At 40.5% G+C, this 26,697-nt stretch overlaps 3 protein-coding genes across 5 annotated transcripts in view; 1 reads left to right on the top strand and 2 right to left on the bottom strand.

Annotated features, from left to right (window-relative positions):
• gfpt1 (glutamine--fructose-6-phosphate transaminase 1) overlaps positions 1–12,610 on the top strand; it is a 29,824-nt gene extending 17,214 nt beyond the window's left edge. The window contains exon 20 of the transcript XR_005894329.1: positions 12,600–12,610. The gene's annotated coding sequence lies outside the window, so the exon portion shown is untranslated. The remainder of the gene's footprint in view (positions 1–12,599) is intronic.
• LOC121185046 (anthrax toxin receptor 1-like) lies at positions 1,780–24,415 on the bottom strand. Of its 3 annotated transcripts, XM_041043011.1 has the most exons (19): positions 22,510–22,647; positions 22,319–22,366; positions 19,189–19,260; positions 19,020–19,091; positions 18,362–18,443; positions 18,131–18,164; positions 17,178–17,257; positions 16,432–16,500; positions 15,836–15,916; positions 14,929–14,989; positions 14,340–14,438; positions 11,597–11,666; positions 11,400–11,478; positions 10,970–11,065; positions 9,279–9,320; positions 8,217–8,312; positions 7,710–7,877; positions 6,752–6,832; positions 1,780–2,806 (listed from the first exon to the last, which is right to left on the bottom strand). In XM_041043011.1, exons 4-19 carry the CDS (start codon positions 19,076–19,078, stop codon positions 2,381–2,383), a joined length of 1,623 nt encoding a protein of 540 aa, XP_040898945.1. In that variant the 5' UTR covers positions 19,079–19,091; positions 19,189–19,260; positions 22,319–22,366; positions 22,510–22,647; the 3' UTR covers positions 1,780–2,380. The 3 variants fall into 3 exon arrangements, with proteins under 3 accessions (XP_040898945.1, XP_040898944.1, XP_040898946.1); XM_041043010.1 differs by lacking the exon at positions 22,319–22,366 and having other exon boundaries at positions 22,510–24,415; XM_041043012.1 differs by lacking the exon at positions 22,510–22,647 and having other exon boundaries at positions 22,319–22,498.
• A 438-nt stretch (positions 24,416–24,853) lies between these two features.
• LOC121184397 (beta-microseminoprotein-like) lies at positions 24,854–25,535 on the bottom strand. The gene is made up of 3 exons (XM_041042035.1): positions 25,433–25,535; positions 25,217–25,322; positions 24,854–25,114 (listed from the first exon to the last, which is right to left on the bottom strand). The coding sequence occupies exons 1-3, from the start codon at positions 25,533–25,535 to the stop codon at positions 24,985–24,987; spliced, it is 339 nt and encodes a 112-aa protein (XP_040897969.1). The 3' UTR covers positions 24,854–24,984.
• Positions 25,536–26,697: the final 1,162 nt, after the last annotated feature.

Genomic DNA, 26,697 nt, shown 5'->3' with positions numbered 1-26,697 from the left:
TTAAGTTTCATAGTGCCTAGTGTTGATTATTTTCTTTTAGAGTATGGGAGACGTCTGTGTAACAGCTAGGATCTGTGATGCAATATGTGTGTGTGTGTGTGTGTGTATATATATACACACACACACACACACACACATACATATATATATATATGTGTGTGTGTGTGTGTTTAAATGTTAGATGTTGATGCTGCAATGGTTTAGACAAAGTGGAACCAAAAGCTGGCAACAGACTCAAGATATCTTGCGCTTAGTTTGTGTGACAGGGGAAAATTCACTGAGAACAGCCCAAATACAAAATGTCTTTGCATCTTGTCAACTTCGGATGACAGAACAAACCTTCAGATCTTCAGATCAAAGTCAATTTCTTTGAGATGCTCAGAAGCTATAGCTTGTTATTCCATCCCGTCCTGTCCGCTGTCCCCAAATTATGTCGCAAACGATTAGCACCAGCATGCCTTTCCTGCAGCCTGTCCACATTTCCTGAGGATTAGATGATGTCTAATATTTTCCAAGATAGCTCACTCCATTCGTGCATGTGACATAATGCAACATATGAACATCTGGAATCAGTTAGCCATGCTCTGCATATTCTTTTCTTTTTTTTCCCCCATCACAGAGAGTGAGGTGAGGCCTTTTTGCAAACAGCCACTCTCCACTGCGTGAACCCGATGATCCCTGTTGCAACCTTAGAGAGTTGTAGATTATCTTTATATATGAACATACTGTAAAAGAAGTAGCATGTGGGAGATGTTCTGTAGACTTAGGAAAAGGAGGAGCACTGTGTATAAAAAGTGACTGAAGGAAATATGAGAGTAAACCCATAAAGTTTTTACAGGTATTTGATGAAAGCTTAGGGAACCAATTGCTGCTCAGTGGCTGTTTTCACCTTGTCAGGAGGTAAATCCCAATGGTTTACAAGCCACTGATTGTGTTTGAAGAAAAACAGAAAAGCAGACACCAATTTTATACACTTAAATTGTTTACTTTAATTTTCATTGAAACAAACATAGGTGTCTACATACTGTACTGATGGAAAGTTACACGCTGTCTTTCCGATTGCTGAAGATGGCCTTGCAATCTGCTTTGCGTTCTGCAGAGACTTCTCCAATCCCCATCAAAGACCAGCTTCATATTAACCTCTCATTTAATCCACACTGAACTTTACATGACCCATGAAACAACATGCTTTTATTGTTATCCATGCTTCGAGGAATTGAAAGCACCTTGTGCCAAAAAAAAAGGACAGTTTTGTTGAAGTTGATGAAAATGGCAGCTGACTCAGGTTAGTCTACCGTGGGACTGGCTTTCACAAATACATATCGTACACTAGTTTCCCTCTCGTTCTTTCTGACACACACGCACACAGATATTTGAACACACATGGTTATATTAAAAATGATTATTTACATAAAACCAGTTTTTGCAAGAGGCCGTGGCTGGATGAGCGAGACGATGTGCAAAGCTTTTCCCTGATTCTGACGTGTTTTTGTCCTCATCTTGATAGACAGAGCATATACAATGGTAGCAGTGACTGTAGTCATCTTAGTCATAGTAACAGGGCTAGTTTGGTGTCTGTTTATAAATGTATCGTTTGCTCTGATGTGTACAAAAAAAAATAGGCCAGCTATGAGTCACACTAGGCTGGTTTAATACGGCGTGAAAGTCAAAAGTTGCAAGAACAAGTTCAGGCACGTTGCACTGCTGTTTCAATATTTCAACATGTGTTTATCAGCAATGATTGTTTTTCTTCAAAAATTTGAACTCAGAAACTGTGGTCTATTCATCAAAAGTACAAAAAAAAAACAACCGTATAAAACAAGGTAGAAATGTTATCAAAAGAACAAAAATACTGACTCAAACGTGATTGCATGCAATTGCTCAAAATTCAAAAATACAAAAACATGGATTTTCATATTCCTCTAAATCATCATCTCTTATCAGGACAGATAGGAAAGTTAAATAGGCACGTATTTTGGTGTCATGATGAACACAACTGCGCTCTTTGTTGAGTGTACAGAGGCGGTAGTACAAGCTGGCTAAGATTCATCCAATCTTGTGTTCTCATGGAGGGGGACAACAGGGCCTGAAGCAGCTCAGAGGACCATGGAGGCAAATGTTTTTGAGCCGGCCTGCATGACCTCATTTATAGGGAATGTCTGTGTAATTCAAGCATCAGAGCAATTGCACCGTTGGGCTAGATGTGTACAAAAGTCACTGTAGACAAATAGCTGAAAACAAATCCTCTCTGCTCCTCTTCACAAGGCAGACAGGCCGCAGCCCGCTGAGCATGGCACGAGGCGCTCCCTGATCGCTGGTGGGACTCCGTGTTGCCTTTTTCTAAACTTGTGGGGACTCTCTCCCATCTCTAACCAGAGCTCTACAGGCCAGGGCGAGGTGGTGGGCGTGCAGGTGGAGGGGCTCGCCCAGGAGGAGGTCCCTGTGGAGGAGGAGGCAAGAAACCATTTGGGGAGGCTGAGGGTGGAGGGCTAGGCGGGGCAGCTGGCGGAGCAGGTATGTGCAGGGTGGTCGGAGGAAGAGCCCGGTTGGGGGGTGGCGTGTAAGGGGGAGGAGTCACGGGAGGAGATGGAGTGGTGGAGCTGGGGGGAGGTGTTGGAGGCAGAGGTGGAAGGGTGGAGGGTGAGAAAGATGGAGATGATGGAGGGCTGTTAGGGGTCGGTGGGAGGGTGCTCTGTGGCGCAGGTGGACTCTTGTTAGGAGGGTTGTAGATGGGAGATGGGTGGTGGTTGTAGTGTGAGTAGCAAGGAGGGGGAGACTTTGAGCGGGTGAAGTTCATGCATCTGCCCTGAAATTTAAAAACAGACCAGATTTTAGTGGGACACACAGTGATAATACACAACAAGTAAACAACAATTAAAATGTATTTTCTGTTTCACTTAAAATGATCTCACTCAGGTTTGCTGCCTTTTTTCCCCACACAGCATTTCCCATTGTTATGATACATTTACTGTATGATGAAATGGACATGTCCATGCATGTGATCGGTCCCATGTTCGTGACACGTAATGTCAAAGGAGCAATAGAGAGGACTGTGTTGCTAGCTGACCTAACTGCAAAGACTCATTCAGTATTCCCTCACAGACATGCCTCGAAGGAAACTCTGGAGCTTGGAAAATGGACTCCCTGCTTGAAGAACTTTGCTTTTCTAAATCTTATTTCTTTGTCAAAACACATACTTTTCTTGCTCTGACAGCTGAATTAGTCTAAGACATAAAAATGTCCCTTGCTGCTCTCTGTTACAAATCGAGTGGACTGATGACTAGAGCAGACGGCACTGCGTCTCTCGTTCACTGAAGCCCTGCCTGTTGTCAGCACACGGCTACATTACGGCACTTTACTGTCAAACAAACCTAAACCTACACATGCTGTTATTCTCAATCACAGCTTCAGTTACGGGCATAGATGCTCAACTCAAGCCGAACAAGTTAACCTGCCATCACTCTCCCCGATCCAAACCAAAGTGAGGTCATGGAAGATAGACTATCATATTCCAGAAACAAGCTACACCCTGGAGCAGCTGCTTCGAGGGGATCAGGGAGTTGTAGTGGGCTGATAAGGAATGACAGCTCTGCTCTCATTATCACTGGGGCAAAACGACCTCTGAGACGAAACCAGGCAAAATGTATGTATGTTAAAAAACCAACAAGGATTGCCATGGATCTTTATGTCTCTTGGACTCTGTATCGTAGTTAGAGCTACACTCATAATCAGTCAGTAGCCTACAGAAGAAAATGTGATAGCAAAGTGTTTTCAGATGTGTGATGTTGAGTTTTTAACCTGCTGCTGTGCCCTGTGTTGCATTAATTACTAATTACTACAAACACACTAGTCTTTAGAGGCTCTGAAATATATGAGGTGTAACAGGAACCTGACTTTGGGTTTCTCTCAGGCAAGCAGTAGGATCAACTGGCCTCCTCCCTCATACCACTGCATTCATTTAGGGGAAGTTATAAAAGCAAAGCTTTGACAAGAGACTCCTAATTGCAACCAGCAAGCTTGTTTACTGCAAATCATCAAGGATACTAGACCCAAGCTTTTTTTCCAGTGCACTAATGAAGAGCTTTATAGTGAAGAGGACTCATATGTACTCTTCTAATTATAGAGCAGTGCATTGCCTATTCTCACTGTAACCCTGAATATAACTCCAGAGCTGGTGATGTTGTTTGACAGTGAGTTTAGTAATGTGAGCTAGTCCACCTTAAAGACTGGTTCATCTTCAGTAGAGCCCAGGTGTAGCTTCCCGTGCTCTGGCATATTGGCTAAACTGTCAGTGCATTTCCCCAGAATCAAGCTGCTTCATGCTAAGTGAAATAACGATAAACTGCTGACTGACAAATAAACAAACAAAGGGTTCACTAGATCAATCTGAAAACAGGCCAAAGCCTGAGTCATAGCTAGTCATGTTCTTCGTTTTCAAGTAATCGTCCTGCCGAGGGCTCTCCTTCTCCTTCAAATCACAGAATGCGTGAGTGAGAAAGTTTTGTTTGCCTCTTCCCATGGTCTCCTCCTACTCCACTTTGCACCTAACGCCCATGTCGCAGACATTCAAGTCCTTTTCCTTTTCATCTTCGTCCCCCTGTGAGCTCACTTTCTCCTTCACTTCCCAGATCTGTTGTGTCTTTTGGAAACTCTCTTCCCGTCTCTCTGCTCGTCAGCATCTTTAGCCTCTTTTGAAAATTAGCCTCCAAAAATGCATTTCTGAGAAGCATCCTTGCCTTGGAGCATGACATTGATTTCCTCATCCTCTCGGTTGGTCTCAAACTTTGCTCACTGTAGAAAAGGTCAGCATTATTTTTACAGTCACTGAACTGTGTCTGAAGGATCTCATAGTCTCTGTGGAGTGATTTGTTCTCTCTCTCTCTCTCTCTCTCTCTCTCTCTCTCTCTCTCTCTCTTCTCTTTCTCTCCCTTTCTCTCTCCGTCTCTCTCTCTCTCTCTCTCTCTCTCTCTCTCTCTCTCTCTCTCTCTCTCTCTCTCTCTCTCTCTCTTTCTCTCTCTCTCTCTCTTTCTCAGTGGTCTAGCAAAGAGTCTCAAAGTGTTGCATTAAGGTCAACACAGGGCCTGGTTGTTTCTGCTGAATTCTTCATTTTGTTGTTGCAAGCTGTGATGGGATTTCTAAAGGCCTTCATAGGCCTCATTTGTGAAGGGCTGCAGACTGTCAGCCTCTAAATGTGATTAAAAACAATACGCTTTGTACTGTTTTGCAAAATTAAGGGATTTATTTGAGGCCAAAAAGGGAGCAGAGCTGTATATTTTGTCTTTATGCTAATGAGAAGGTGCCTCATGTGATGTGTGTTGTGCCATGTGATTGTGAAACTCACAATCAGCCCTGTTTTTGTAGATATTTTGTCAACTGAAGGTGAAGGCTGTTAGGCTTCCAGCTCTCACGCCATCTATCTTCAGCAAAGACTGTTTAGCATTTTTAATGTCAGTAAGTGTTTCTGCTTGTTGGAGAATGTTTAATCAAAGTGACTCTGGAACTGCTCAGAAATCACTTGACGCATTCGTTTGCCTGACAGTCTGATAGAATCGGAAGATTCTTAAACATGAAGGCTCCGCTGATGTTGTGTTTGAACTGTTTGAGTGTTTGAACTGTGAAAACCCCCAAAATTTTTCATTACCAGATGTATCCTGTCAGTTTGTTGCAACATACAACAATCACAGAAATGAGGCTTGCAATGAGTGAAATATTTACATTATTTTAATGGTGGCACTATCACATCAGATGAAAATATCTTATCGCATTTATTGGATAACTTAATACACGTTTCCACACTAAAAATCTACTGAGTACCGTGGTTGGTATCTGCACAAGTTTCAGGTAAATTACATTGTTCCTGTGGAAACTGAACCTCTGTTATCCTTCTCTATTCTTCTTACTGTGGCTTGAAAGAGCAGCAGTTTAGAGATGATGGCCCCTAAGTCATGGTTACATGACCATTGTTTCATCCTCCCAATTCAGCCATATATTCTTCTAAGACTTAAGTGTCAACACAGCTGTGGGCCAGCCTGTACAGCTTTGTGAAAATAATAGGACCAGCTCTTCCCTAGACTCTCTCTCTCTCACAGTTTATATAGGTTTATATAGGTAAGTTTATATACATATATAACTGTTTTTGTGTATCAAACACAAAAACAGTTGACTAGAAATTATGCCAAATACTTAAAATGATTTTCAAATCTCTATGGATCTTTTCCAAATTTAAGGATAATAGCTGCTCTTAGATCAACACAGTTTTCTGTCTAAGTCAGGGAAAGATGAAACATTACATAAACTCTTTGCTTATGTAATTATTATATACAGATTTCCCTCACATTCACTTTTTCACTTTCACAGTCTCAGACTACATGTCAGCTGCCAACAGTAGAGGTCACTGCACATTGTAAGCCAAGAATCCCCCACCCACCCACCCCGACCGCCACTACAGCTGGCCTTTGAGGAATTACATTAGCCTTTTTATAATGACTTCACCAGACGTCTTTACATTGCAGTGTGCTGTAGCCAGACCCTGCAGTCTCAATCCCAACTCACCGCAAGTTTTCCCATGAGTCTCTCTGTGCACACTTCATTACTCACAGCTGGTCCATTTTCTCAACATGGTCAGATACAAAAGAATCTACTTGTTTGCCAAATGCTAATGCACCGCCAAGGCTTTACATCAGCTGATAAAATGCAGGCTGATTAATGGTGCATGTTTTTTTGCCTACCTGCGTGCCTTTTGTGTTCTTACCTTGTCGCCTGGATGAGGTCTCATTACAGACACACGGTCATAGCCTTTCCTCAAAAGTACCCACAGTGCATCCAGTTTGCTCTATGGAAACAGAGAAGAAATCAAAACATTACTGTTACAGTGATCTTAAATTACCTTCATACTTATGGAAAAAAAACCAACTGCTTCTTTCTATTCACAAAAAAAAACTTGAACGTGTTTCTGGTATTCTGGCATTTTCTCTCTTAGCCAAACAAAAACACGGTTCAACATTGTGCACCTAACTCAAGCTGCATTATCCCGTTCCTGCAGTCATTTCCAAGTGTCAGTTCAATCATTTCAGCTCATTGTGAACTGACTCTTCATAGTTTTAAACACAGCAAATACTTTGAGGATAAGGGCAGAAAATGCAGCTGTTTTTCCTCACAAAACTGCTGGCTGTGCAGCCCCGCTCCCTGGAGGTCAGTCCAACAGGAGTCTGGTTTCTATTAGCAATCCCCCGCTGACTGGGAAGACTTTGGAACGACTCCTTTAACCCCATGCTGGCCCTAGAGGAAGGGACTGTGTGCCAGTAGTCACCTAAGCGTTATTACCTTAACACATCTCGTGCTACTTTCACTACGACATTTTAATAATGCTATTACTTACATATTCTCAGCCAGATTAACATGGAGTAATTTGTAACAGATGTTATACTTTATACAGCACGCATGCTAACAGCTTTTAAAAAATTTGTCCCAGCAGAGCCATTAAGTAATCGGGAATGCTTTTATAAATTAAATGTAAACTGAGCTATATTCACAGACTTCTTGAACAAATGTCTCACAAATCCTCTGCCATTTTTTATGCTGAACAGATGAAACTCATAATTCCTATACGTTTGCCATTTTTAGTTGTCGTCAACAATGAGACTTGAAAGAGCATCTGCAGACCAAACACACTCCCCAGACAGTTTCCTCCTGGCTGCTCGTTCTGGTACCTTGATTGGTGAGTACCACTTGCGTGGCCCCGGGGGTTTGTGCATGCCGTTGTTGAGAACCCGCGTGGGGGGCAGCACATACTCCTGCTCAGGCATCTTGACTTTGGCATTTTTGGCCTTTTCCAGCTTTGCTCCTTCTTCTGTGGAGCCTTTCTCACCCCACCGTACCTGAAAATAGAGAGTACAGAGAGTCAGAGATTTATGAAGGTGCCACACACAACCTCTAATGTTTTCCATCATTGGCACATGTGGAAAAAAGTTCATGTGTCATGTGTGTATAATTGTGAATATATCAGACATAGATGAGATGCTACAGCATTAGGGCAATTAAAATCGGAGCTGCAGAGTTATTTAAACTTTCTGGAGGTGCTGTGGTCCTTAATTGGAGATACCATTTAGAGCAACACCAACGGATAACCTGTTACATTTTAGCAAGGCACTTCTAAGGCTCATCCACTAATTACAACAACAAATAGTTTAGATTGCTTGAGATTTACTAGACCTCACCTCCATCCTTTTGATTCCCCCAACTCCTCTTCCTCCGTAGTAGGAGGCATCTACAGTCGGCCATTTCTTCTTAGGGGCTTCAAAGTCCTCATCATCCTATGGGAGAGAGACAGCAAGTAGGTTTTAGAGTAATATATTTATTAATGGGTTGTTTGACAGGCAATAAGTGGGCTTCAATTGTTAAACTAAAGTTTAATTTTTCACTTATTTTACATGAATGTATTCATATCAATCCAATGGTATGTATGACCTCTAACTTGTCACTAGGCAGTTCATTTGAAGTAAATACCTCTCTGTCTGCCCTCCCTAACCCCTGCCTTCATTTCTGTTGTCAGATCAGAGGAAATGACAAAGCCCACTGGCCAAACTTGTGATGTTTCAGCTCTTTAATACACCCTGTCTGACTCATAATCTATGAGGATGTCACACAGAGGAAGCCATAATGATGTCTGAAAGTTGTCTTTGAGGCCATGGTTGCCATTGGAGTCTGTTTTTGAAATAAATTCACCAGTTAAATCTAATTCTCAGTTTAACTGGTGCAAATAAATGCAGCCTGATATGTCCTGCAGTTGCATGCTAGCTCTCTGTAATGGCATTGTGTGTTTGGGCAGTCAAAATGTATTTTAATAACAGGAATATGCTGCTCAAATTCATGTGAAATAATGTTATTAGTCAGTTAAATTTTATATTCCACGAAGACCCAAACAGCTCCAGAGGAAGTGATTTAAAAAACATGAATTAAAGTCTTGATTACAAAACAGCCGTCTTTAAAACAGGACAGAGGGGGGAAAAAGAGCTGTTAAAGTCAAGATTTCATTGTTATGCTAAGAGGGCGTTAACTCACATCACATTTGATGAATCGCTAAATGAGTGAAATCACAGTTTTACACCAGGGAGTGAGAGAATGACGCTGCATGGTCACTGAGGTTTAAATTGTAAGAGTAAACTCAGCAATTACACAACCTAAACACTGGCAGCTGTCTAGATCTTAAATAATGAGATTTTTTTTTTCTTTTTTTGAGTCATAAGAAACAGATCAAGTGGAGATGGTGCAGCTCCTACCGAACTCTCCTCCACAACTGGCGGCGGGGGTTCATGGATGATCTGTGGGGGGAAAAATACACACACACATACAGACGTGCAACGAGAGGAGAAAGCAGGACAGTGTTGTTACACATCAGAAGATGACAGAAGTAATAAACACATGTATCAGAAGTGTTTTTTAAATAATCTGCATGTCGGAGCAATGTGTTCTCTGTATGCAACAACATGGTTACACAACAACACATGGTTGAGGAATTGTTTTTTTCCTACTTACAAGAGCAATGCACTGACCTAGAAATCTGCCATCCAGATTTTTTGGCCTGAGGTTGTTGATTAGGAGAGGAGAGGAGTAACAGACTCATAAATACCGCTCTTATTTGCTGTATGCAGCAGTGTTATCCATAAAATTTTATAGTATTTATACTTTTTGTTTTGCCTATTCTTCTGATTTTTGCTCCTCATCCATTTCGTTCCATTTCCAGACTGTGTCATACCGCTGTAACATTGCATGACCGCACACAGACAGAATGAATTTTTAAGCATGTACAGTTTAGCCTATGTCTTTCAGGATCCCTTTCTACCCTTTAGCTTGTACATATGTCGCCACATGAGCTGTCAGTATGTTTTTTCACCAGTCTAATAAAGACCAGTTCTTCTACATTAAATGCACTCGGCAAATTAAGTGATCCTGATTCTTATTTGTAATTTTCCTCCGTGCTTCTCCAAATCCTGGAACACAAAACGATTCCCTGTTGTATCCTAGCATCGCTTTCCTAAACACAGACTTGCTGCACAGACTTGAATTTGCAACTGCAAATGGACAAGAACAGAAAAAGTAAAGGGAGGGACAGCCATGTTGTAAAAGCTGACATCTCTCTCTGGCAATTCTCAGCTTTCCTGTTTCCAGCTCTGGAAACATTGGAGTGCATTTTGAAGAGATACTCCGCTTTTCATATGAAAGGAGAAATACAGATTTTGACAGGGAGCAGCTGGTAACAAGAGAGTTTGTTGAAATCTTGTGATGCTGGTAGTTTGACCACTGTCTAAATCATGGCACAGACATGTTTTTTCCAGATCTATTTCCTCTTTTTACTGTATCCAGAACAGAGAACTTTCATTTTGAAAAACTTTCTATTCCTGGTGAATTACCATGCTTCTAAAAATCTCATAGTAACAAAGAAATCAACCCAAAACATTCAGCCTATGTGGGTTTTTGTTTCCATATCACTAACTGGAAATTCAAATTATTCAAAGCTATTATTGGTGGAAGAATTTGCTAAGTCTTCCACTGAATATACTGAGGGAGTATTGAGAGGTGAGACTCAGAGTTCACCTGTTGCGACCTTTGGAAACTCAGACTATTTCAACAGCAGCATAATTACTTAAACACACGTTCACCCAGTGGCCTTGACCTCTTCTGGCTGTGGACCACAGTCATCTGCAGCCATTCAGAGGAACCATATGCTCACAGATTCTAACCTTCTCACCATGGGGGTGTTGTTTAGGTTAACAAGTTGCTTTAGGGGGTGTTAGCCAAAGAAGATAGACCTGGAAAAGACATTTCTCTCTGTTGTGTTGTCTGCAAGCGAGATTGCTGCCTTCCAAAAGTGTTTAAAACCATTTAAAACTTGATGAAGAGTAGACCAGTAGCTATCTGTAAAGCAGCATGTGCATATGTTATTAATGCTCTGGTGTTTCAGAAAACTCACCACAGTGCAGCAGAGAGGCCAGAACCACCAGAGAAGAGCCAAGATCAGGAGCAGCATCAAGATGAGCAGAGCTATGGCCAGGATGGTCCCATCAGACTGTGACAGAGACAGACACGTCAACACAGACAGTCTGAATATGTGGAGCACTAAATCCCTGTAAACCACTTCTCTAGGCTTATTGCTTTCTGCAGGAAAGAGGCTGTTTTGGTTTTATCTTCCATGGAATCACTAGTTAAAGACAGCGACTGCTCATGCTGAAATACTTTAATTAATCAGCATCCATCATTTAGACATCTTATAGCACTGTTTGGATTGTTTTACTGGTTTGTTATCTATTGTTACTGCTAGTCTGTTTTGTTTTTGCAATACACCATGACCTTGAAAGAATCCAGCTTCAAACCTAAATGCTGGCGCATTATTTTGTACTCACACAGCCCACAGTGGTAATGGTGACGGAACTGGAGATGAAACTAAGGCCTTCATTCATACTAACATAAAGGTTTGCTGCCCTAGAAAAGAAAAGGAAAAAAAAACATCTCAGCTGTTATTTATGCAGTGCCTTAGAAAAACACAGTAGACGGTGTCATGTGAAACCTCAAATTCATTTTCATAAATTACAGGACTTACATCCCCTCATCTTGAAGCACTGGTGCAGGGCAGAGAAGATATGTATCTTCCACAATCAGAGGCTTCACCACTGAAGAAGAAGAAGGAAAGGGATTAAAAACAGCACAGACATGAGCCAGACATTCCAGTCTTGTCTTGTTGTAACAGTCACTAGTAGTCTCTGACATACAAAGCACCCGAAAGCATGAGTCTTACCCACAACTCATGACCCGAATCACCTTTTAGATTATGTCACTGTTTAGCCTGATTACAGAAAGATTACTTTATTGACTGAGTTAACACCACATGACCTTTTAATTTAATAAGTGTTGGGCAATAAGAGAAGGGAAGCCATGCGCATGTTCACCGAAGATGATGTCACATCTTTCACTCGATTAACAAACGAGACAGACTGAGAAGAGTTTCTCCACCCCCCCTCAAAAAGGGCTTTGTTGTCTGCTGTCTGAAGACAGCTGTATCCCCCTCAGAAACACCACGGCAAACTATTTCACCACAGCTTTTGTTTTTCAGGCAAAATCAAGGTCCTCTCCTTGTCCAGCTGGATTTTGGGAAAGCGGCTCCAACAAGCATCGTCGCCCAAGCCTGTCTGTTTATCCTGGCAGGAGGAGAGCATACCCCTGAACTGAGGAAATCAACACAAGCAGTCGCATAGTCTGTGACTGCTCTTCCCTAGAAATACCATGCAGGACAGAGGAAGGGTGGGGGGCGGGGGGTTGAGGGTTCAACGCTGTCAAAAACAGCTCAGCACCAATACTAACTGGGCCAGATATGGTCCCGTTCAGAGTTCATCTCTGCACCCAGCTCGCACTCTGAATGGCCTCACACTATTAAAGCAAGACGAAAAGGACAAACTACTGAAAAGTCTAGTAAAGGACTGATGGGACCTAATTCTCTGCAGTCTGCAGGTTTCCACTGTTTAAATCCCCCGAGGATAAAGATAAAGATGCTAGCTAATATCCCTCGTCCAAGTCACAATGTTTTATTGGACTGTTTACTTCCCGAGTGTAGGGAGAGGTCATGTTTTACTGTGAGGTGCAGACAAGTGCCACAAGTTCAGTTTTAAGCGGTAAATTACTTGGAATTAAGATGGTTGCTTAAGATGGTGTTCAGTCTTTAAAAGACTGCTCATTAGGACGGATTGTCGACAAGTTCATTACACAGTGGATTCTGGGAAAACATTGGACTTCATGAAACCCATTTTAAACCTTGTTTTTGTACAGATTAAACAAATGAGAAACAACATGTTAATTAGTCAGCCCTAAAGGAGCTAACCATTTCCCCCTGTTTCAAGTTTTGGTGCTAAGTTAACCGACTGCAAGCAGGAGCTTCATATTTGTTAGACAGACAATTCTCATCTAACTTTTGGTTAGAAAGCAAAAAAAAAAAAAAAAGCATATTCCTTTAACCCTTGTCTCTCATTATTTGCATAGTTCAGTGTTGTCCACTGCAACATCTGTCACTACAACAATGGACAGCTCAGGACAGGGCCTGCCAAATCCCAGTGCACCTGACTGTATTTGCTGCTACTTTTCCTGGCGACACAAACTCAAACATCCATTCATCTGCTTAACACATGTTAGTTACATATTGCTGCTTTCCTTTTCACCATTTCACCAAAGTATGCTGCGAGCTGGAGCGGGGCAGTCAACAAAGGCAAGTAAAGATGTATTATAAGAGAACTGTTTTTTTTTTCTTATAGAATATCGCATATTTATCTTCAGGAGAGCTCATTGTGGCCTAATTATTTTCATTTAAATGTGATGTGAAGTAAACAAGTTCCAGAGAATTGTGTGTAAACAATCTCGAGAAGTGAATGAATCCGTGGGAGAAGTATACAAGTATAATGGGATTGACATAAGGAGATAATTTTACTCAAATTGTTTGCTGCAGAAAGTTGTGTTGTGTGATGCAGAAATAAGAATGATACGAAGGAACTGTTCACCTTTTAATACAGAGAAGTCTTTTTTTTTCTTTTTTTACTTTGTTACAAGAACTTGATTCAAAGCTCAAGACGCCTGCTTTGAATGTTGATGTACTATTCATTAAAGAAAACAGTCTCTGTGTAACTAATAAGTACCACATGTGGCAACATGCATACATACTATAGATACGCGAATACGAATGAGGTAACATGGGAAAGCTGAACAAATGGTTTACCATAATGCAAAATGAAAACAGACAGAAACAACTTCAAAAGAGACAGTATAGATAAACATAAGACTGCACTGTTAGTGCCTTTGTAATTAATCCAGCACCTCCTGCAGCTTCTGTGGCATGTATGGTAGGAAGTGGTTTTAATAACTATTACAGTGAGCCACTAGTAAGAACTATGGGGAAACTGGTTACATCCTTGAGGCCTTTTCCTTTCCTCTGCCTCCTGTGTGGCACTGTTACTGGCTGTTTTCCAGGATGTTAAAATTGCACAGCATGTTGTTTGAAAAAAAAAGAAAAAGCTATGATACCAGTAACACCAGCATGGCTGCTTGTTTGATCAAAGAGTATTCCAGCTGTGCAGCAGACTTGGAGTTTGATGGTGTTCGGGAAGCTCAGCTAAGCGTAATTCAGATGAATTTTACAATGGCTCGCTCATTGAAGTGTTTATTCTTCTAAACTGTTTTTATTGTAAATGGACTGAGCAATCAGCTGTGAGTCAGTGTGTTCTCAGTTACACTACACTCACTACGTTCAGAAACATGTAGTGAATCACCAAATGTGTTGTGATGTTCAGACATGTTTCACTTACTTTTAGTGAGGGTGTCATTGATTCGGAAACTGCACAGGACTTTATCAACATTTCGGGCATGGAGGAATCCATTTCCTCTCACCACAACCTGGAAGGACTCTGGGTGAGGAGAAGGAAAAATGTCACATCAGCAACTGCAAATAACTTAAAAATTAGATGTTTGTTTTGTTCTTTTGGTCCAAAGTAATACCAAAACTCCTCATTCCCCTTAATGTGGAAGACTCAACTATCGCTATTACCTTGTCACTGTGGTTACTGACTTGAAATGCTTTTAGAGACAGAAAGATTTTGTTGTCAGAAAGACTTTGAGTACTCGACATTCAGTATGATGCTGATGCTTCTCTGGAACCAATGCCACAAACCCAGCACCTGGGATATTGAAAACATTGTTTTCTATAAAACAATGTATCATGACTGAGGAACAGTGGACAACAAGGATGATGATTTGTGTCAAAGTGCTGTAGCTGATACTGACATACGGTCTGGGTTAAATCATTTTGGACCAGTGAAGATGTGTGATGTGTGGTACATGTTATTGCTTGTTGGCGCTTCTTATGAAGAGCTGCTGAAAACTTCTTCCTTTTCTTACCTCCCGCACAGATACTAGAGGGCTCTGCTGCCAAGATCTCGATACATGACTTCTTCAGGATCTGAGGAGATGAGGAGAAGGTCAGAACTGATTCAACACCGCTCAGCAGCCAGCCTGTGTACCTCAGGTTTTGTAGCATCCTCAAACACACAGGTAGACTTTTAAAAACAGTCTCTGCTAACAGCTTCATTTCCATTCAAGGACAATACTATGGTACTGATTCAGTACAGAATCTGTCTCTTTTGGATTGTGGTAATTTACTAAACCTTTTGCCACTGGGGTCTCTCGGCTTTAAGTTTGCATATATTCTCAGTTGGGTTCTGTAGATGCATCTGTGCTCGATGCTCTCCAGGAATATACCCATAATAACCCTGAAGACGAAGAAGACAGATTCATGAGCCACTGCCCCGCTCACATGAATAAGAGGCAGCAGCTCTCAGTTTGCTGTTAATCTGTTCCAGATGACAGTCAGCTGCCTTACCTTTAACTCTTCTACAAAAAAAAAAGAAGAAAAAACCTCATATCCCAGTGACAAAAGCCCCTCCATGACAAACTGTTTTTCATTTCTCAATTTAAGTCTGAGATGAGTCTTAAGAGATGAAACACACATTTTGATCATGTTTGGCCAGGAGTCAGTCGCAAGACAGTCACAGTCACAGCAGGTTTTCCTGGAATTCTGTCCCTGGCCAGGCTCCACGGATGGAAAAACTAATTGTGATTTAAACCTATTTTGCCTTGTTTCCTGCATGCTATTTGATCTTTGTGTTTTGATGGATTAAAGGAGAGACCAGAGAGGAGATTACATTACAGCAAGACGATTTCCTACGGACCTTTCAGCTGTGTATCAGTCCATTAATCATAGTTGGTGCTATTTGAACATGTTTGTGGGCAGAACTGAAATACTTACTGAATCGATGACCCCTTGCAAAGCCTCAAATCCATCATTTACAGGGAAGACATGATCCTTGCTATCAGCAATCTTTGCCAGCTAGACAGGAAACAAGTTATTACATTCACAAGTCACAGTTAAACTTACTCAGTCATTGTCTAGTTGCCCAGATGTCAGCTGAAACTCTCTAATTGTGTGGCCTGACAGAATTAGTTGAGCTTGCAGGATACTTGGTTAAACTAGGGCAATTCATATGAACACAATTCACAAAATTATGCAATATCCTTGTTTTAGTAGACAAACTAAAACAATTTTCACACCACATAAAGGCTTGCAATGATTAGACTAACAATCACTCAAATAATGCTGAACAAACTGATCATAGACATTTGAAATTCAGTTTGGACTGATAAGAGAAAATAGTTGGTGACAGAATGTTGGGGTGAACTGCACCTTTGTGTGATCTAAAGCACTTTATAGCTACTTAAAACATAGTTTTAAGTGTTTTCAAAATACAGTTTTTGTTTTTCAAAGCTTCAGATTTAAACTCACTTCAGCCCAGATGTCAACAGATATTAAGGTACAGACGAAAACTTAGTAAAGAAAAAACACACCTGTGTCTCATTGAAGTCCTTCACCCCCACACAGTAAACTGAGGCACCCAGACTTCTGGAACGATTGGCCTGTCAGGTATGCACATAGATTCAAAGCAAAAACAGGAAGAAGCTCAACACCTGGGTTCAATTACACCTCTGCATTTCACAACATCATGCAAAACATGGTGGAAAACAGGCTTGTGTTTGTCTGACTGATTTTACAAGAAGTTGGGCAACACTATTTTCCTTCTGAATAATATTATTCAATCGTCATATGACAGTAGAAATGTCACACAGATGCCTGACTCCAAAACAGAACACACAAGCCAAATAATTCATTTCTAAGTAATAATGCCAGTGAATTTTGGTGTTGACACTGTATGACAGCCTAAGACCTCCCACAGCTGCCAAGAGGCAGCATTTCAGGCTACTGTGAATATCAGCCCCACTTCATCCCTCTCTGTCATCCACACGTCACTGAGGGCACTCAGAGCTGGTTAAAGGCTCAGGCTTTCACACACCTTCACCTGTAGTGTCTGGATGGTGTGAGGAGCAAATAAATCATTAGATCCCACAGCAGATGTGAGGAAGACGACGACTGGGCTCGGATATATAAATCTGACACTGATACTTTTCCCGACTGAAGAGGATCAAAGTGGTGATGTATGGGGTGGCAGTGTTTGATCTGGTCCATCACGTGCACAGTCACGTTTCACCTGGTTATAATTAGTGTGAGCCATTTAACTTCTCTTTAGTTCTCTCACCTCTCTCTCGGCGTAGTAGAAAAGATCCTCATGCAGCTCTCCATCTGTCAGAGCGATGATAACACTCGCAGTGCGATAACCTGCAGACAGAAAGAATTTGCCCACTTTACTTACTTTCTTCTCTTTTGCAAATTACCATGCAGCATTATTAAGATTACCCAAGTTACTTTTCTGGTAGCTCACAGTCCTATTTGTTGTAATTTGTATTGCACAGTTATGAATTACATCCCAGAACAATGCACCAGACCTCCCCATCAGAAATAAACACCCATTCTGAGCTGGGTCTCACACAAGTTGGCTTGTGACACTATAAAATGATACAAGTCAACTCCGAGGCCCCCATTCAAGGTTACATACACTTTATTTTAGGTGCACCTGTACAATCAGATGCAATCCAATACAACTGCTCTGCTATGAAGTCAACTTTTATGGCCCCTGTGATGTTCAATGTTTATTGACACTGTCATAAAAGTGTTAATTCAATTATGTGTTTTAGCACTGAACCAGTTAGTGATGGAGTTGTATTGGACAGCATCCCATTTGGAGATGTTTCTAATATTCTAGTCCTCTCATGTGTGTAAATAGGGAGGACAAAAAAAAAGAAAAGAAACAATTCTTAATGTAATACAGTCCAACACAACACCACCCTTAACTATGAACTCAGTAATAAACATGTAACTAAAACTGAACATTTTGAGCTTTGTAAGGATAGAAGTTATGGCAGAGCTGCTGTGTTGGATTAGATTGTACAGATGCATCTGATAAAATAGGCACTGTGTAAGTGTATTTCTATGAGCTGCAAGCAACCGAGACAAACAATGTGTTCTCCTTTGTCAGGTTGTTTAATCTGAATTTGTGGAGGTCTGAAGCAGTAAACTGTCCATTTTTAAGACAAATCTAAAAATCTTTTTTTTTAAATCTGTGCATCTGTGCAAATTTGTGGGGCATCTTACCTTCAGTGTTTCCATAGTATATCTGCTCACTGGCCTGTTAAAAGAAAAAAAGAAAAGTTGCATTGAAACAGTAGACTATCTATCTGGTAGCGTGCAGTGAATGAAAGAAGTTCTCCCCACTTGCTCTAACACAAGTTATTTACTGCTCTGGACCGAGTGGTGTTTGATCTGGAGAGATTCTGGACATAAAGCAGATACCAGCTTGGAGTTGGACAAACGGAGGATGCTCACCCTCAGGATGCCCTCATGCATGAAGGTGTCTCCCCCTGGAAGAACCCCCTGGAGCTCCTCCAGACCTTTGCGAATGCGTTCCCTGTGGAGATGTACAGAGGACGAGGTAATCCACATTGCTGATAATCTAATTGGCAATATTTATTTTGTCAAATGCATTTGTTCACACACTTTTGACTAAAACCAGACGCTGTGAGGCGTGGTAACAGAATAACAGTTTCCATAAGGGCAGCGTTTGCAGAAAAAACCAGCAACGTGTAACAGATGAACAAACTGAAAGAGTATTGGTGTGTATTGGCTTGAGATACTGTCACGCAGATAGACAGGAAACGAGCCCTTTGTAGAATAAGATATGAGGGAAGCAGTGAAACAGTGAAAAGATTCTGTGGCTGCTCAGACACTTTGCTGAGGAAAGACTATACACATGAGCTGCCCACAATGTGTCAAAAACCACATGATGAAGAACTTGTCCAGACCGACGACAGTATAGACAGATCACAGCAAGGGAAAGTATCTGTCTGGAATCTTGATCAAGAAAATGCAGAGGGATCATAACTGTGTGTGACCTGTGTCCAAATCTGGTATTGCACTCATTCCTTTCAGCTGGATGATAGAAAAGTAAAGGATTAAAAGCAATTTTGAGGGGATCTGCACCCACCTGTCTTCTGTCAGACCCATTAAGATCCTTCCCTCAGTGGAGAACACAATGAAGGACATCCGCAACTGTGGACTACAGAAAAGAGAAAAGACAAATACACTCTGTTAGATCAGTAATCATGTCTTACATGTTTTCCCTCAGGACTGATAACACAACTATGACTTTTTACCTTATGAATTTATGAGCTAGATGTTCAACAAAGTGGTAGATTTCAGTCCAGTGGTTCTGCACACTCCCAGATCTGAGAGAGAAGAGAAAAGCCAAATTAATGTGAGGATCTTTTTCAACCATTGCTGTGCATTTAAACTAACTACTAACCATGGACAGATAATGAGACAATGGACTCAGCACACACATTTGAAAGGCCCCCCACCCCTCTTACATTGTAGCAAGACCCCCTGACTGAAAGAGACAGAAAATGACTATAAATGATGCACCTGTGTAGTCATTTTGTGTCTCTTTGTACTCATTCTGTCTCTTTCTTGTCCTTCTCTTGTTTTTAAATTGTATACTGTATTTTAGTTTTACTGTATTTATGTATTTAGAACTATGTTTTTTGTTAGCACAGTGTTGCTGTTGTTTGTACTGTACATTGCTCTGTATTGTCAACTACTCTAAACTGTACTGTTTTTAACACTATGTGGTAAAGCCAAAGATATTTTTTCACGTGTGCATCAAAGTTCCAAACTGTCTAACTATCTATCTAACTAATGAACGAATGAACAAACTAATGAACTAATGAGCTAATGAACTTATGAACTGTCATTTTTTTTCTCTTTGTAGTTATTTGGTGTCTCCCTGTGGTTGATATGTGTCATTTTGTGTCTTTTTGAAGACATTTTATGCCACTTTGTAGTTGTTTTGTGGTCATTGTGCATTTCTTTGTGGTTGTTTTATGTTTCTTTGGAACTGTTTCACAAATCTTTGTGACTGTTTTGCATCTCCTTGCAGTCGTTGACCATGACCCCTGGGTCCCTGTGCCCGTGGACCCCTGTGCCTGTGCCCAGTAGGCCCATTCAGTAATCCATCCATGGAACAGACTGCCTCTGAAGAGAACAGCTGAACAGAAAGAGCCTGCAGAATAGTTCTGCATGAGTAACTACTTTAAGCAGCACAGCTGTTAAACACTGAGGAGTAGCAATGATGTTGTACTCCTCAGATTACTGTTAACATCTTTATAATGCACCTGCAATCATGTCAGTGTTATTGGAGTCAGATAAATGTACCCTCATTAAGCTTTCATGCAACCAGCTCTGTGATCACAACTAGGTCACCGTGGATGTTAGTCATCTTGCACTCTATTCCCTCATTGCTAATGAACAGAAAACTGAGCTGTTTCGATCCACATTTTTTTCTTAATGTTTTTATTGGACTTTATAGCAACTGCCACAAAGTCATCTGTATCCTGTTCAGTTGTTGTTAGGAAATAAAGATAAATAGATTAAAGATTTAGAAGTAGAGAAGTTTCTCATTATAGTGATCTATCTAATCTAATTATTTAATTATTTATAGATATCAACATACAGTGGTATTTGGTTAATCGAGGACAGTTTGCCAGCTTGTGTGTTTCAGTAATGATGCTTATCAAAATGTCTTTCATTTAAACTGTGTTTTTATAACACACAACCCCCTGAAACATTTCTCAAAACACCTATTTTTTCCATTGTTACCATGACACAAGTCCCAGCACAAACAGCCCAGCCAACAGGCTGAAACATTGGAACATCTGGAGCTAATGGAGAAAGGGCAGTGCAGACATGGAGAAGAGAGAGGAGAAAAGAGATCAGGCAGATACTGCAAGAGGACAGTGAGGGTAGATGGAGGACATCACTACTAAAGGCCAAGCTAAGTTCCAGCCAGGAGAAAAGACAGTAAAAGGAACAGCTAATACAGTGAATCGATGCCCAACAAAAAAATGCGGTCAGGTCACTCGTGTAATGTAAATCTGTGTCGTTAAAACATGGCTCACGCTAACAATTAGTCTCTCTTACACACAATTGTCTAATGTCCGCTAAGAGGAACAGCAGTGTTCCAGGAGCTGGCACTGGCATGCACTGTAGGACAACTGGAAAATCCATCACCATTGTCAGAGGAAGAGACAGAGACAGTAAACAGTGGAGCTACATACAGAGAGAGTGAGATGGCAGGCTGCAATCCACCAACCCCATCTTCCAGGTAAGAAAAATTATGAGTTGCATGACACATTTGTTATTGACCTTGTTGGAAAACATTTTAGCTAGTGGTTAAAAAAAGTAATAAAAACTCATTTTTATTTTATTTTTTTTAAACCAGGTTTGCAAAAAAAAAGACATCATAAGGTAAGTGCTGTGCTACAGTCCAAAGGCAACAGTCTGGGTAAGTTAATTGTTAATGCCAGAGCAGCTGTGAGCATATTTACCTTTGGTTTAAAGTGCTTTCCCTACAAGTCCCATTCAGGAAAACTCAGGTAAACACTGCTCATGTGTGACACTTGCCATTTTTGGGAACTGTTTTCACTTGACTGACTTTGCTGATGAGATTGCTCACTTCCTGTTCAGCATGGAGCACGGAAATTAAAGTTTTACTTACAAATGCATCATGCATGTGTTCCAAATAACTGCAAAAATTTTTCGGAAATAAAGGCCATATCACGCCTCATTAAAAATTTGGTCAGGTAAAAGTTTCTCTGTGGTAGCTTTGATCAGGTGCCCATGTTGCTTGGCTGAAAAGAAACAGACAATTCACCAAAAACCAGGTTAGATAAACATGGAAACTGTTTCTAAATCAAGACTGATGTGTCCAAATGACTTTGGCAGGCCAAACATCCTGTGTCCTACTTGAGATACACAGACTATGTTAAAACTCCAAGAAGATGAGGAAACATAATGATGCATAAAATGCATGCTCTTACCAGCCAGTAACTCTGAATAAGAAACTGCCTGCATGGTACATGCTATTTAAAGATGATGAATACCAAATAGCAGTCAACAGTCCTTATAACCAGTGCAGCCTGCAGAAGACTGATGAATGGAGGAACACCTAACACACCACTAATCTTTTCCATCTGTGGACATATACCATGCTGACATGTAGATCGAGGCTTATCAGAGTATTGCATCATCAGTCCATCCATCCATTTTCTTGCATGACATGACACCAGGGGGCGTCATGATAACAGAAACGATGATCACATCATGAAAACATTTTGGCAGACAATGACTTTCACTGGCAGGCGCACAAGACTAACATAAATGATGCACATTTACTTTAACACATTATTATGCTTTCATGACAATGCATGAAGTATTGCGTCATGATACCTTTTCAGCAGACACAGGTGGGTGGAATATTCACGTCAGGTTCAGTCACTGGAGATAAATACAATGCAGAATAACAAAATTCCAAATGCAAAAATAACAATAGTTTATAATGGCTTTCACTTGTCAACAAAAACCATACTATTCATTGAGCCCCTCTAACAGTGTCAGGTAGTGTGTGTCAGGTAACTCACTTGTCCAAAACAAAGTAGAGATCAAAGCCTCCATAGCATGAGGACGACCCAGTCTGCCTTCTGTCCTGGTTTGGTCCAGCATTACCAGCAGTAAGAACAACCAGCGCAGCACCAAACACCAGTGGAAACCAAGAGATTCTACTCCAGTACGAAGGCATTATTCCAGCTGTAGAAAATCTCATATAGATGAGATGATGTCTAAAACCACCTTCAGTTTAAAAAAAAAGGGGAAAAAAAGTTGGTAAGAGAAGTTAATCCTCCTTGCAGATTCTTCTTTCAATCCTCCACAGGCGTCTTCAGCAATGAAAAAAAGTAATAATCCAAAGGAAAGCAGTGAGGGTAACTCAAAGGTTGAGGTGCAGGGGACCGAGAAAGCATGAGTGTTGTGGGTCTCACTGTTGTTGTCGGGACCCTCTCATCACTGGGTCCAACACAGCATGCATAAAAACGACAAGAGCTCCACAACCTCCCACTGTTGCTGCTTTTTGTTAATGATAAGGCCATGCAACAGATAGATCCCCAGACCCTGGATGTCTAACTCTAAAAGTCTTTGCAAAACTCTCCTTGTATTTTCAACTCTCTCTCTCTCTCTCTCTCTCTCTCTCTCTCTCTCTCTCTCTCTCTCTCTCTCTCTCTCTCTCTCTCTCTCTCCAGAGAAGAAGAGGTGATGAAGACAATGCAGTGGAAACACCAGAATCTACTGACTTGTCCTGCCATCTAGTGGTGACAAGAGGTTGGTGGCTGCTTTTAAACCAGTAGACCATGACAAATATAAACTCTGTGACCCCAAATAGTGGGCCACAGTATGATCTGTTGCTGCAGTGAATAATATCTTTGTGAAGCTTCAGTTTTTAGAGAGAATGTTTCAAAGAGGTGTTGACTCATCTCTAATTTTAATATTTAGGCTGATAGCTTGTTGTGGTGTTGTGTTGGATTTGCATCATGCTGAGGGATGCCTATGAAGTTTTGATCACCCCAATGTGCAAACAAGGGGAACTGAAAATTTAGACACAGAAAGCAGATGAACTATATCTCTTTAGCTCCCTTAAAGGTTGATCCCATGTGATTTAAGTAATCTCCAAGATTAATTTAAATATCCTAAAATTGTTAATTATTTCACAATTTTATCTGGAATGTCATATTTTATACAGTTTGGTAGTATTTGTGCTGGCTGCAGCTCATCAAAACAGCTCATCATGGGTCACCAACTCATTTTGAAAAGCATAATTTAAGGGAAAAAAACAGATGTTCATATTATTTAATTATTTTGCCATGAATCTGAATTGTAATTAAGCTGTTACATCAATTTAGTACAATGATGACTGGAAATCGTTGTTAACAATATGCTAAAATAACACTATATAAACCACCAGAATAAATTAGAATAAATCAGAACAAATTCTTAAAAATATTCAAAATACAGTGACATAAATGAAATAAATTCAGCAAAACCAATCCTTTTCCAATTTTTAAAGAACTATAGCTTGTTAATCTACTGTTGGAGACAGTAAAATCAACAAGTAACATCAACAAAACTTGGGAAGAATGTGAATAACAACATTAAACCACACTAGCCCTTCTCAAGAACTGTTCACCACAGATAAACTTGGTATCAACTCTTATCGGGAAATCAGGAGAGTTTGTTTGGTCTGCTTTCCTGTTGGGAAGTGTCACTGCTGCTGGTAGATTGAGCTTCCCATGAAATTTTCCTGCTGAGAAAGAAAGTGGATGAAGTGATTGTAGTAACTAGAGGCCAGGGGGTTTCCTCCACATACTGAGGCTCTAATCAGCAGAATGTAAGTTAACACAGCTGTGTGCAGATGGTGGCAGAGTTTGCATTGTTGTTTGAAGAAACACTGAGCAGAAACAGTGACAATTGAGCTAAAATAAACCAATCTTTAGCCATGCTAGCAGCGTGGCTCTAGGGATATCGGTGTCTGCCTATCGGTCAGTCCACAGCTCTGGTTCAGACTAAATACCTGGACAGCTACTAGACAGACTACTGTGACATTTTGTGCAGATGTTCCTGTTCCTCAGAGGATGAATCTTAATTATTTTGGTAATCCCCTTACTTTTCCTGTAGGGCCATCATTTGGTCAAATTTTCATTGTCCATTACTTAATGACCATATATTTGCAAAATGACATCAGCCAGTGTCAGCGTCAGTTTCCATATTTCTCTTTAGCACTAATTAGCAAATGCTAGCATACTAACATCCAAACTTGACACTTAAAGCTCCCCTCAGAGTGGTGGAATGTCCCTTTAACATGGTTTCTGGTGTTCTATTTTAGAAATTATCTTCTTTGTCATACAACCAAAGATAAGTAAAAGGGAGTAAGGTATGAGGAAATGTACGATTTCTTTATTTAGTCATTTGAAATTTTACTTGTAGAAGTATTCTATTGTCAAAAAAAAAAACAAAGACAAAAACAGAAAATATTTCAGACCTTCAGACAACTCAAAACAATAACCCCATCACTTCAATACTCCTGCATAAACTGGACACATAACAGATGGGTCGTTCTTCTTGTACAGTATGTATTGACATATTTCTGGGTCAAACACTTTCACACAGTCATCAGGGAAATGCTGGGGGTTGAAAAATCTGCAATCAAACAGTAAACAGTAGACATTAAACATGCAATTACACAGATAGATGTTTTTTCTTTCCGTTTAAACACTGTAATATTGTAGTCTGTGAACTTACACAGAACAGCACTCACTGCAAGTACAGTCCATGCATACACTGTTTCTCCATTGAGATCCTACGGCATGCCATGTTTTATCCATATCATCCTGACAGTGGGTTATGTCTAGTAGAAAGTAGAAAGAAGCTGGTAAATAGTTTTACACAGCCATGCTATGTAATACATAGCATGGCTGTGTGTATGTGTTAATTTTCATTTTTTGTTTTTCCTTTTACCTGATTTCGCAGTCTTTGCGTAACAAACAGCATTTGACAGTGATGGGAGAGCACAGAGCAGCAACGCCAGACCCAAGCTTTTCTTCACAGGAACAACACACATTACAGTTGTAAAGGATAAGCTCACATTTTTTTCAAGCCTATGTTGAAACATTACTTACATTCCCATGTGTTTATTAAAAGAGTTTTTGGCAGCTATAATCATTCCTGCTATCCATACTGGCCATGAAGAGGTCCCCTCACATTAGAAAGGGATCTAATGTGACACCAGTGTAAGACATGGGGTTGTAAACTATACCACAGTTTTATCATGTTTTACAGCTAGAGAGTCTTGCCACTGCTCCCCCAAAAACAGGCAGATTGTATTATCCTTTGGACAAAGCCAGGCTACCTGTCCACACTCATATTTTATGAAAATAAAATCAAGGAAATTTCAACCATAAATCATCATTTAAAACAAATTCTTGTTGCGTGAGGTCAAAATGAAGACGTCCCTGTATTACAGTGAGTACTTAAATTGGAAATGACTCTGAAATTTCTTCTCAAACAATCAAGTAGAATGGGTAATCATTTTGAATGTCATTTTATATGAACATTCATGAAGAAAGATCTCTTACAGGAACATCTTTCAGTTCATGAAAAGACACCAAAATGAAATACTGGACACCTATTTTATTTTAAAACAAAGCGCAGTTACAGGAAAGTACAGAAACCTTTGGCATTAAACAAGAGGGAGGGGTGGTTGAACCAGTGTGTAACTTCCAGTAAGTTGAGTCACTGTAGGTCGTCTAAGGATTGGTTATCAGTTTACTTGTTTGATTTCTTACAAAACAAAATTATTTTATTCTAAAAAAAAATACAGAGAAATTTTACTGGTTTAAGTTTCATACCACAAGAAAACACTACAGCCATTGGTAAAACACTAATCGTATTATTTTTTTGCCATGCCATTTTTTTTTTAGCCAATGTTGTTCAGACATTCAAGGGCCCCAGCAGATGAATCCTCATGACTCAGCATCACCAGTGAGCTGCCTCTGTGATTTAGGCAACAGCAGCAACATGACTAAGAAGTTCAACTAAACTCTCTATATAATATCACTAAAATCTGATTTCATTAGTGTCATGTCATCATCTGCTGCTTATCTGGGTCCAGGCCTAGGTTGCGGGGGCAACTGCCGCCCAGTCCACAATGCATAAAGTATTTCATTAATTTGTAAACACAAATGTCTGTTTTCCTATTGAGTTGTACTCCAGCGATGTAATAT

Source organism: Toxotes jaculatrix, chromosome 7 (assembly GCF_017976425.1).
Source record: "Toxotes jaculatrix isolate fToxJac2 chromosome 7, fToxJac2.pri, whole genome shotgun sequence".
NCBI lineage: Eukaryota > Metazoa > Chordata > Actinopteri > Toxotidae > Toxotes > Toxotes jaculatrix.
The sequence above is the reverse complement of the archived record's forward strand: the minus strand, read 5'-3'. Positions and strand labels throughout refer to the sequence as shown.

Coding starts and splice junctions, on each gene's coding strand:
- LOC121184397 (XM_041042035.1), bottom strand. CDS start 25,535: ATGTGTGTTGTTCCTGTGAAGAAAAGCTTGGGTCTGGCGTTGCTGCTC. Junction 25,323..25,432: donor CGCAAAGACTGCGAAATCAG/GTAAAAGGAAAA, acceptor ACTTTCTACTAG/ACATAACCCACTGTCAGGAT. Junction 25,115..25,216: donor TGCAGTGAGTGCTGTTCTGT/GTAAGTTCACAG, acceptor GTTTGATTGCAG/ATTTTTCAACCCCCAGCATT.
- LOC121185046 (XM_041043010.1), bottom strand. CDS start 22,691: ATGAGATTTTCTACAGCTGGAATAATGCCTTCGTACTGGAGTAGAATC. Junction 14,990..15,835: donor TGCAAGGGGTCATCGATTCA/GTAAGTATTTCA, acceptor TCATCTCCTCAG/ATCCTGAAGAAGTCATGTAT. Junction 2,807..6,751: donor GACCTCATCCAGGCGACAAG/GTAAGAACACAA, acceptor TTTAAATTTCAG/GGCAGATGCATGAACTTCAC.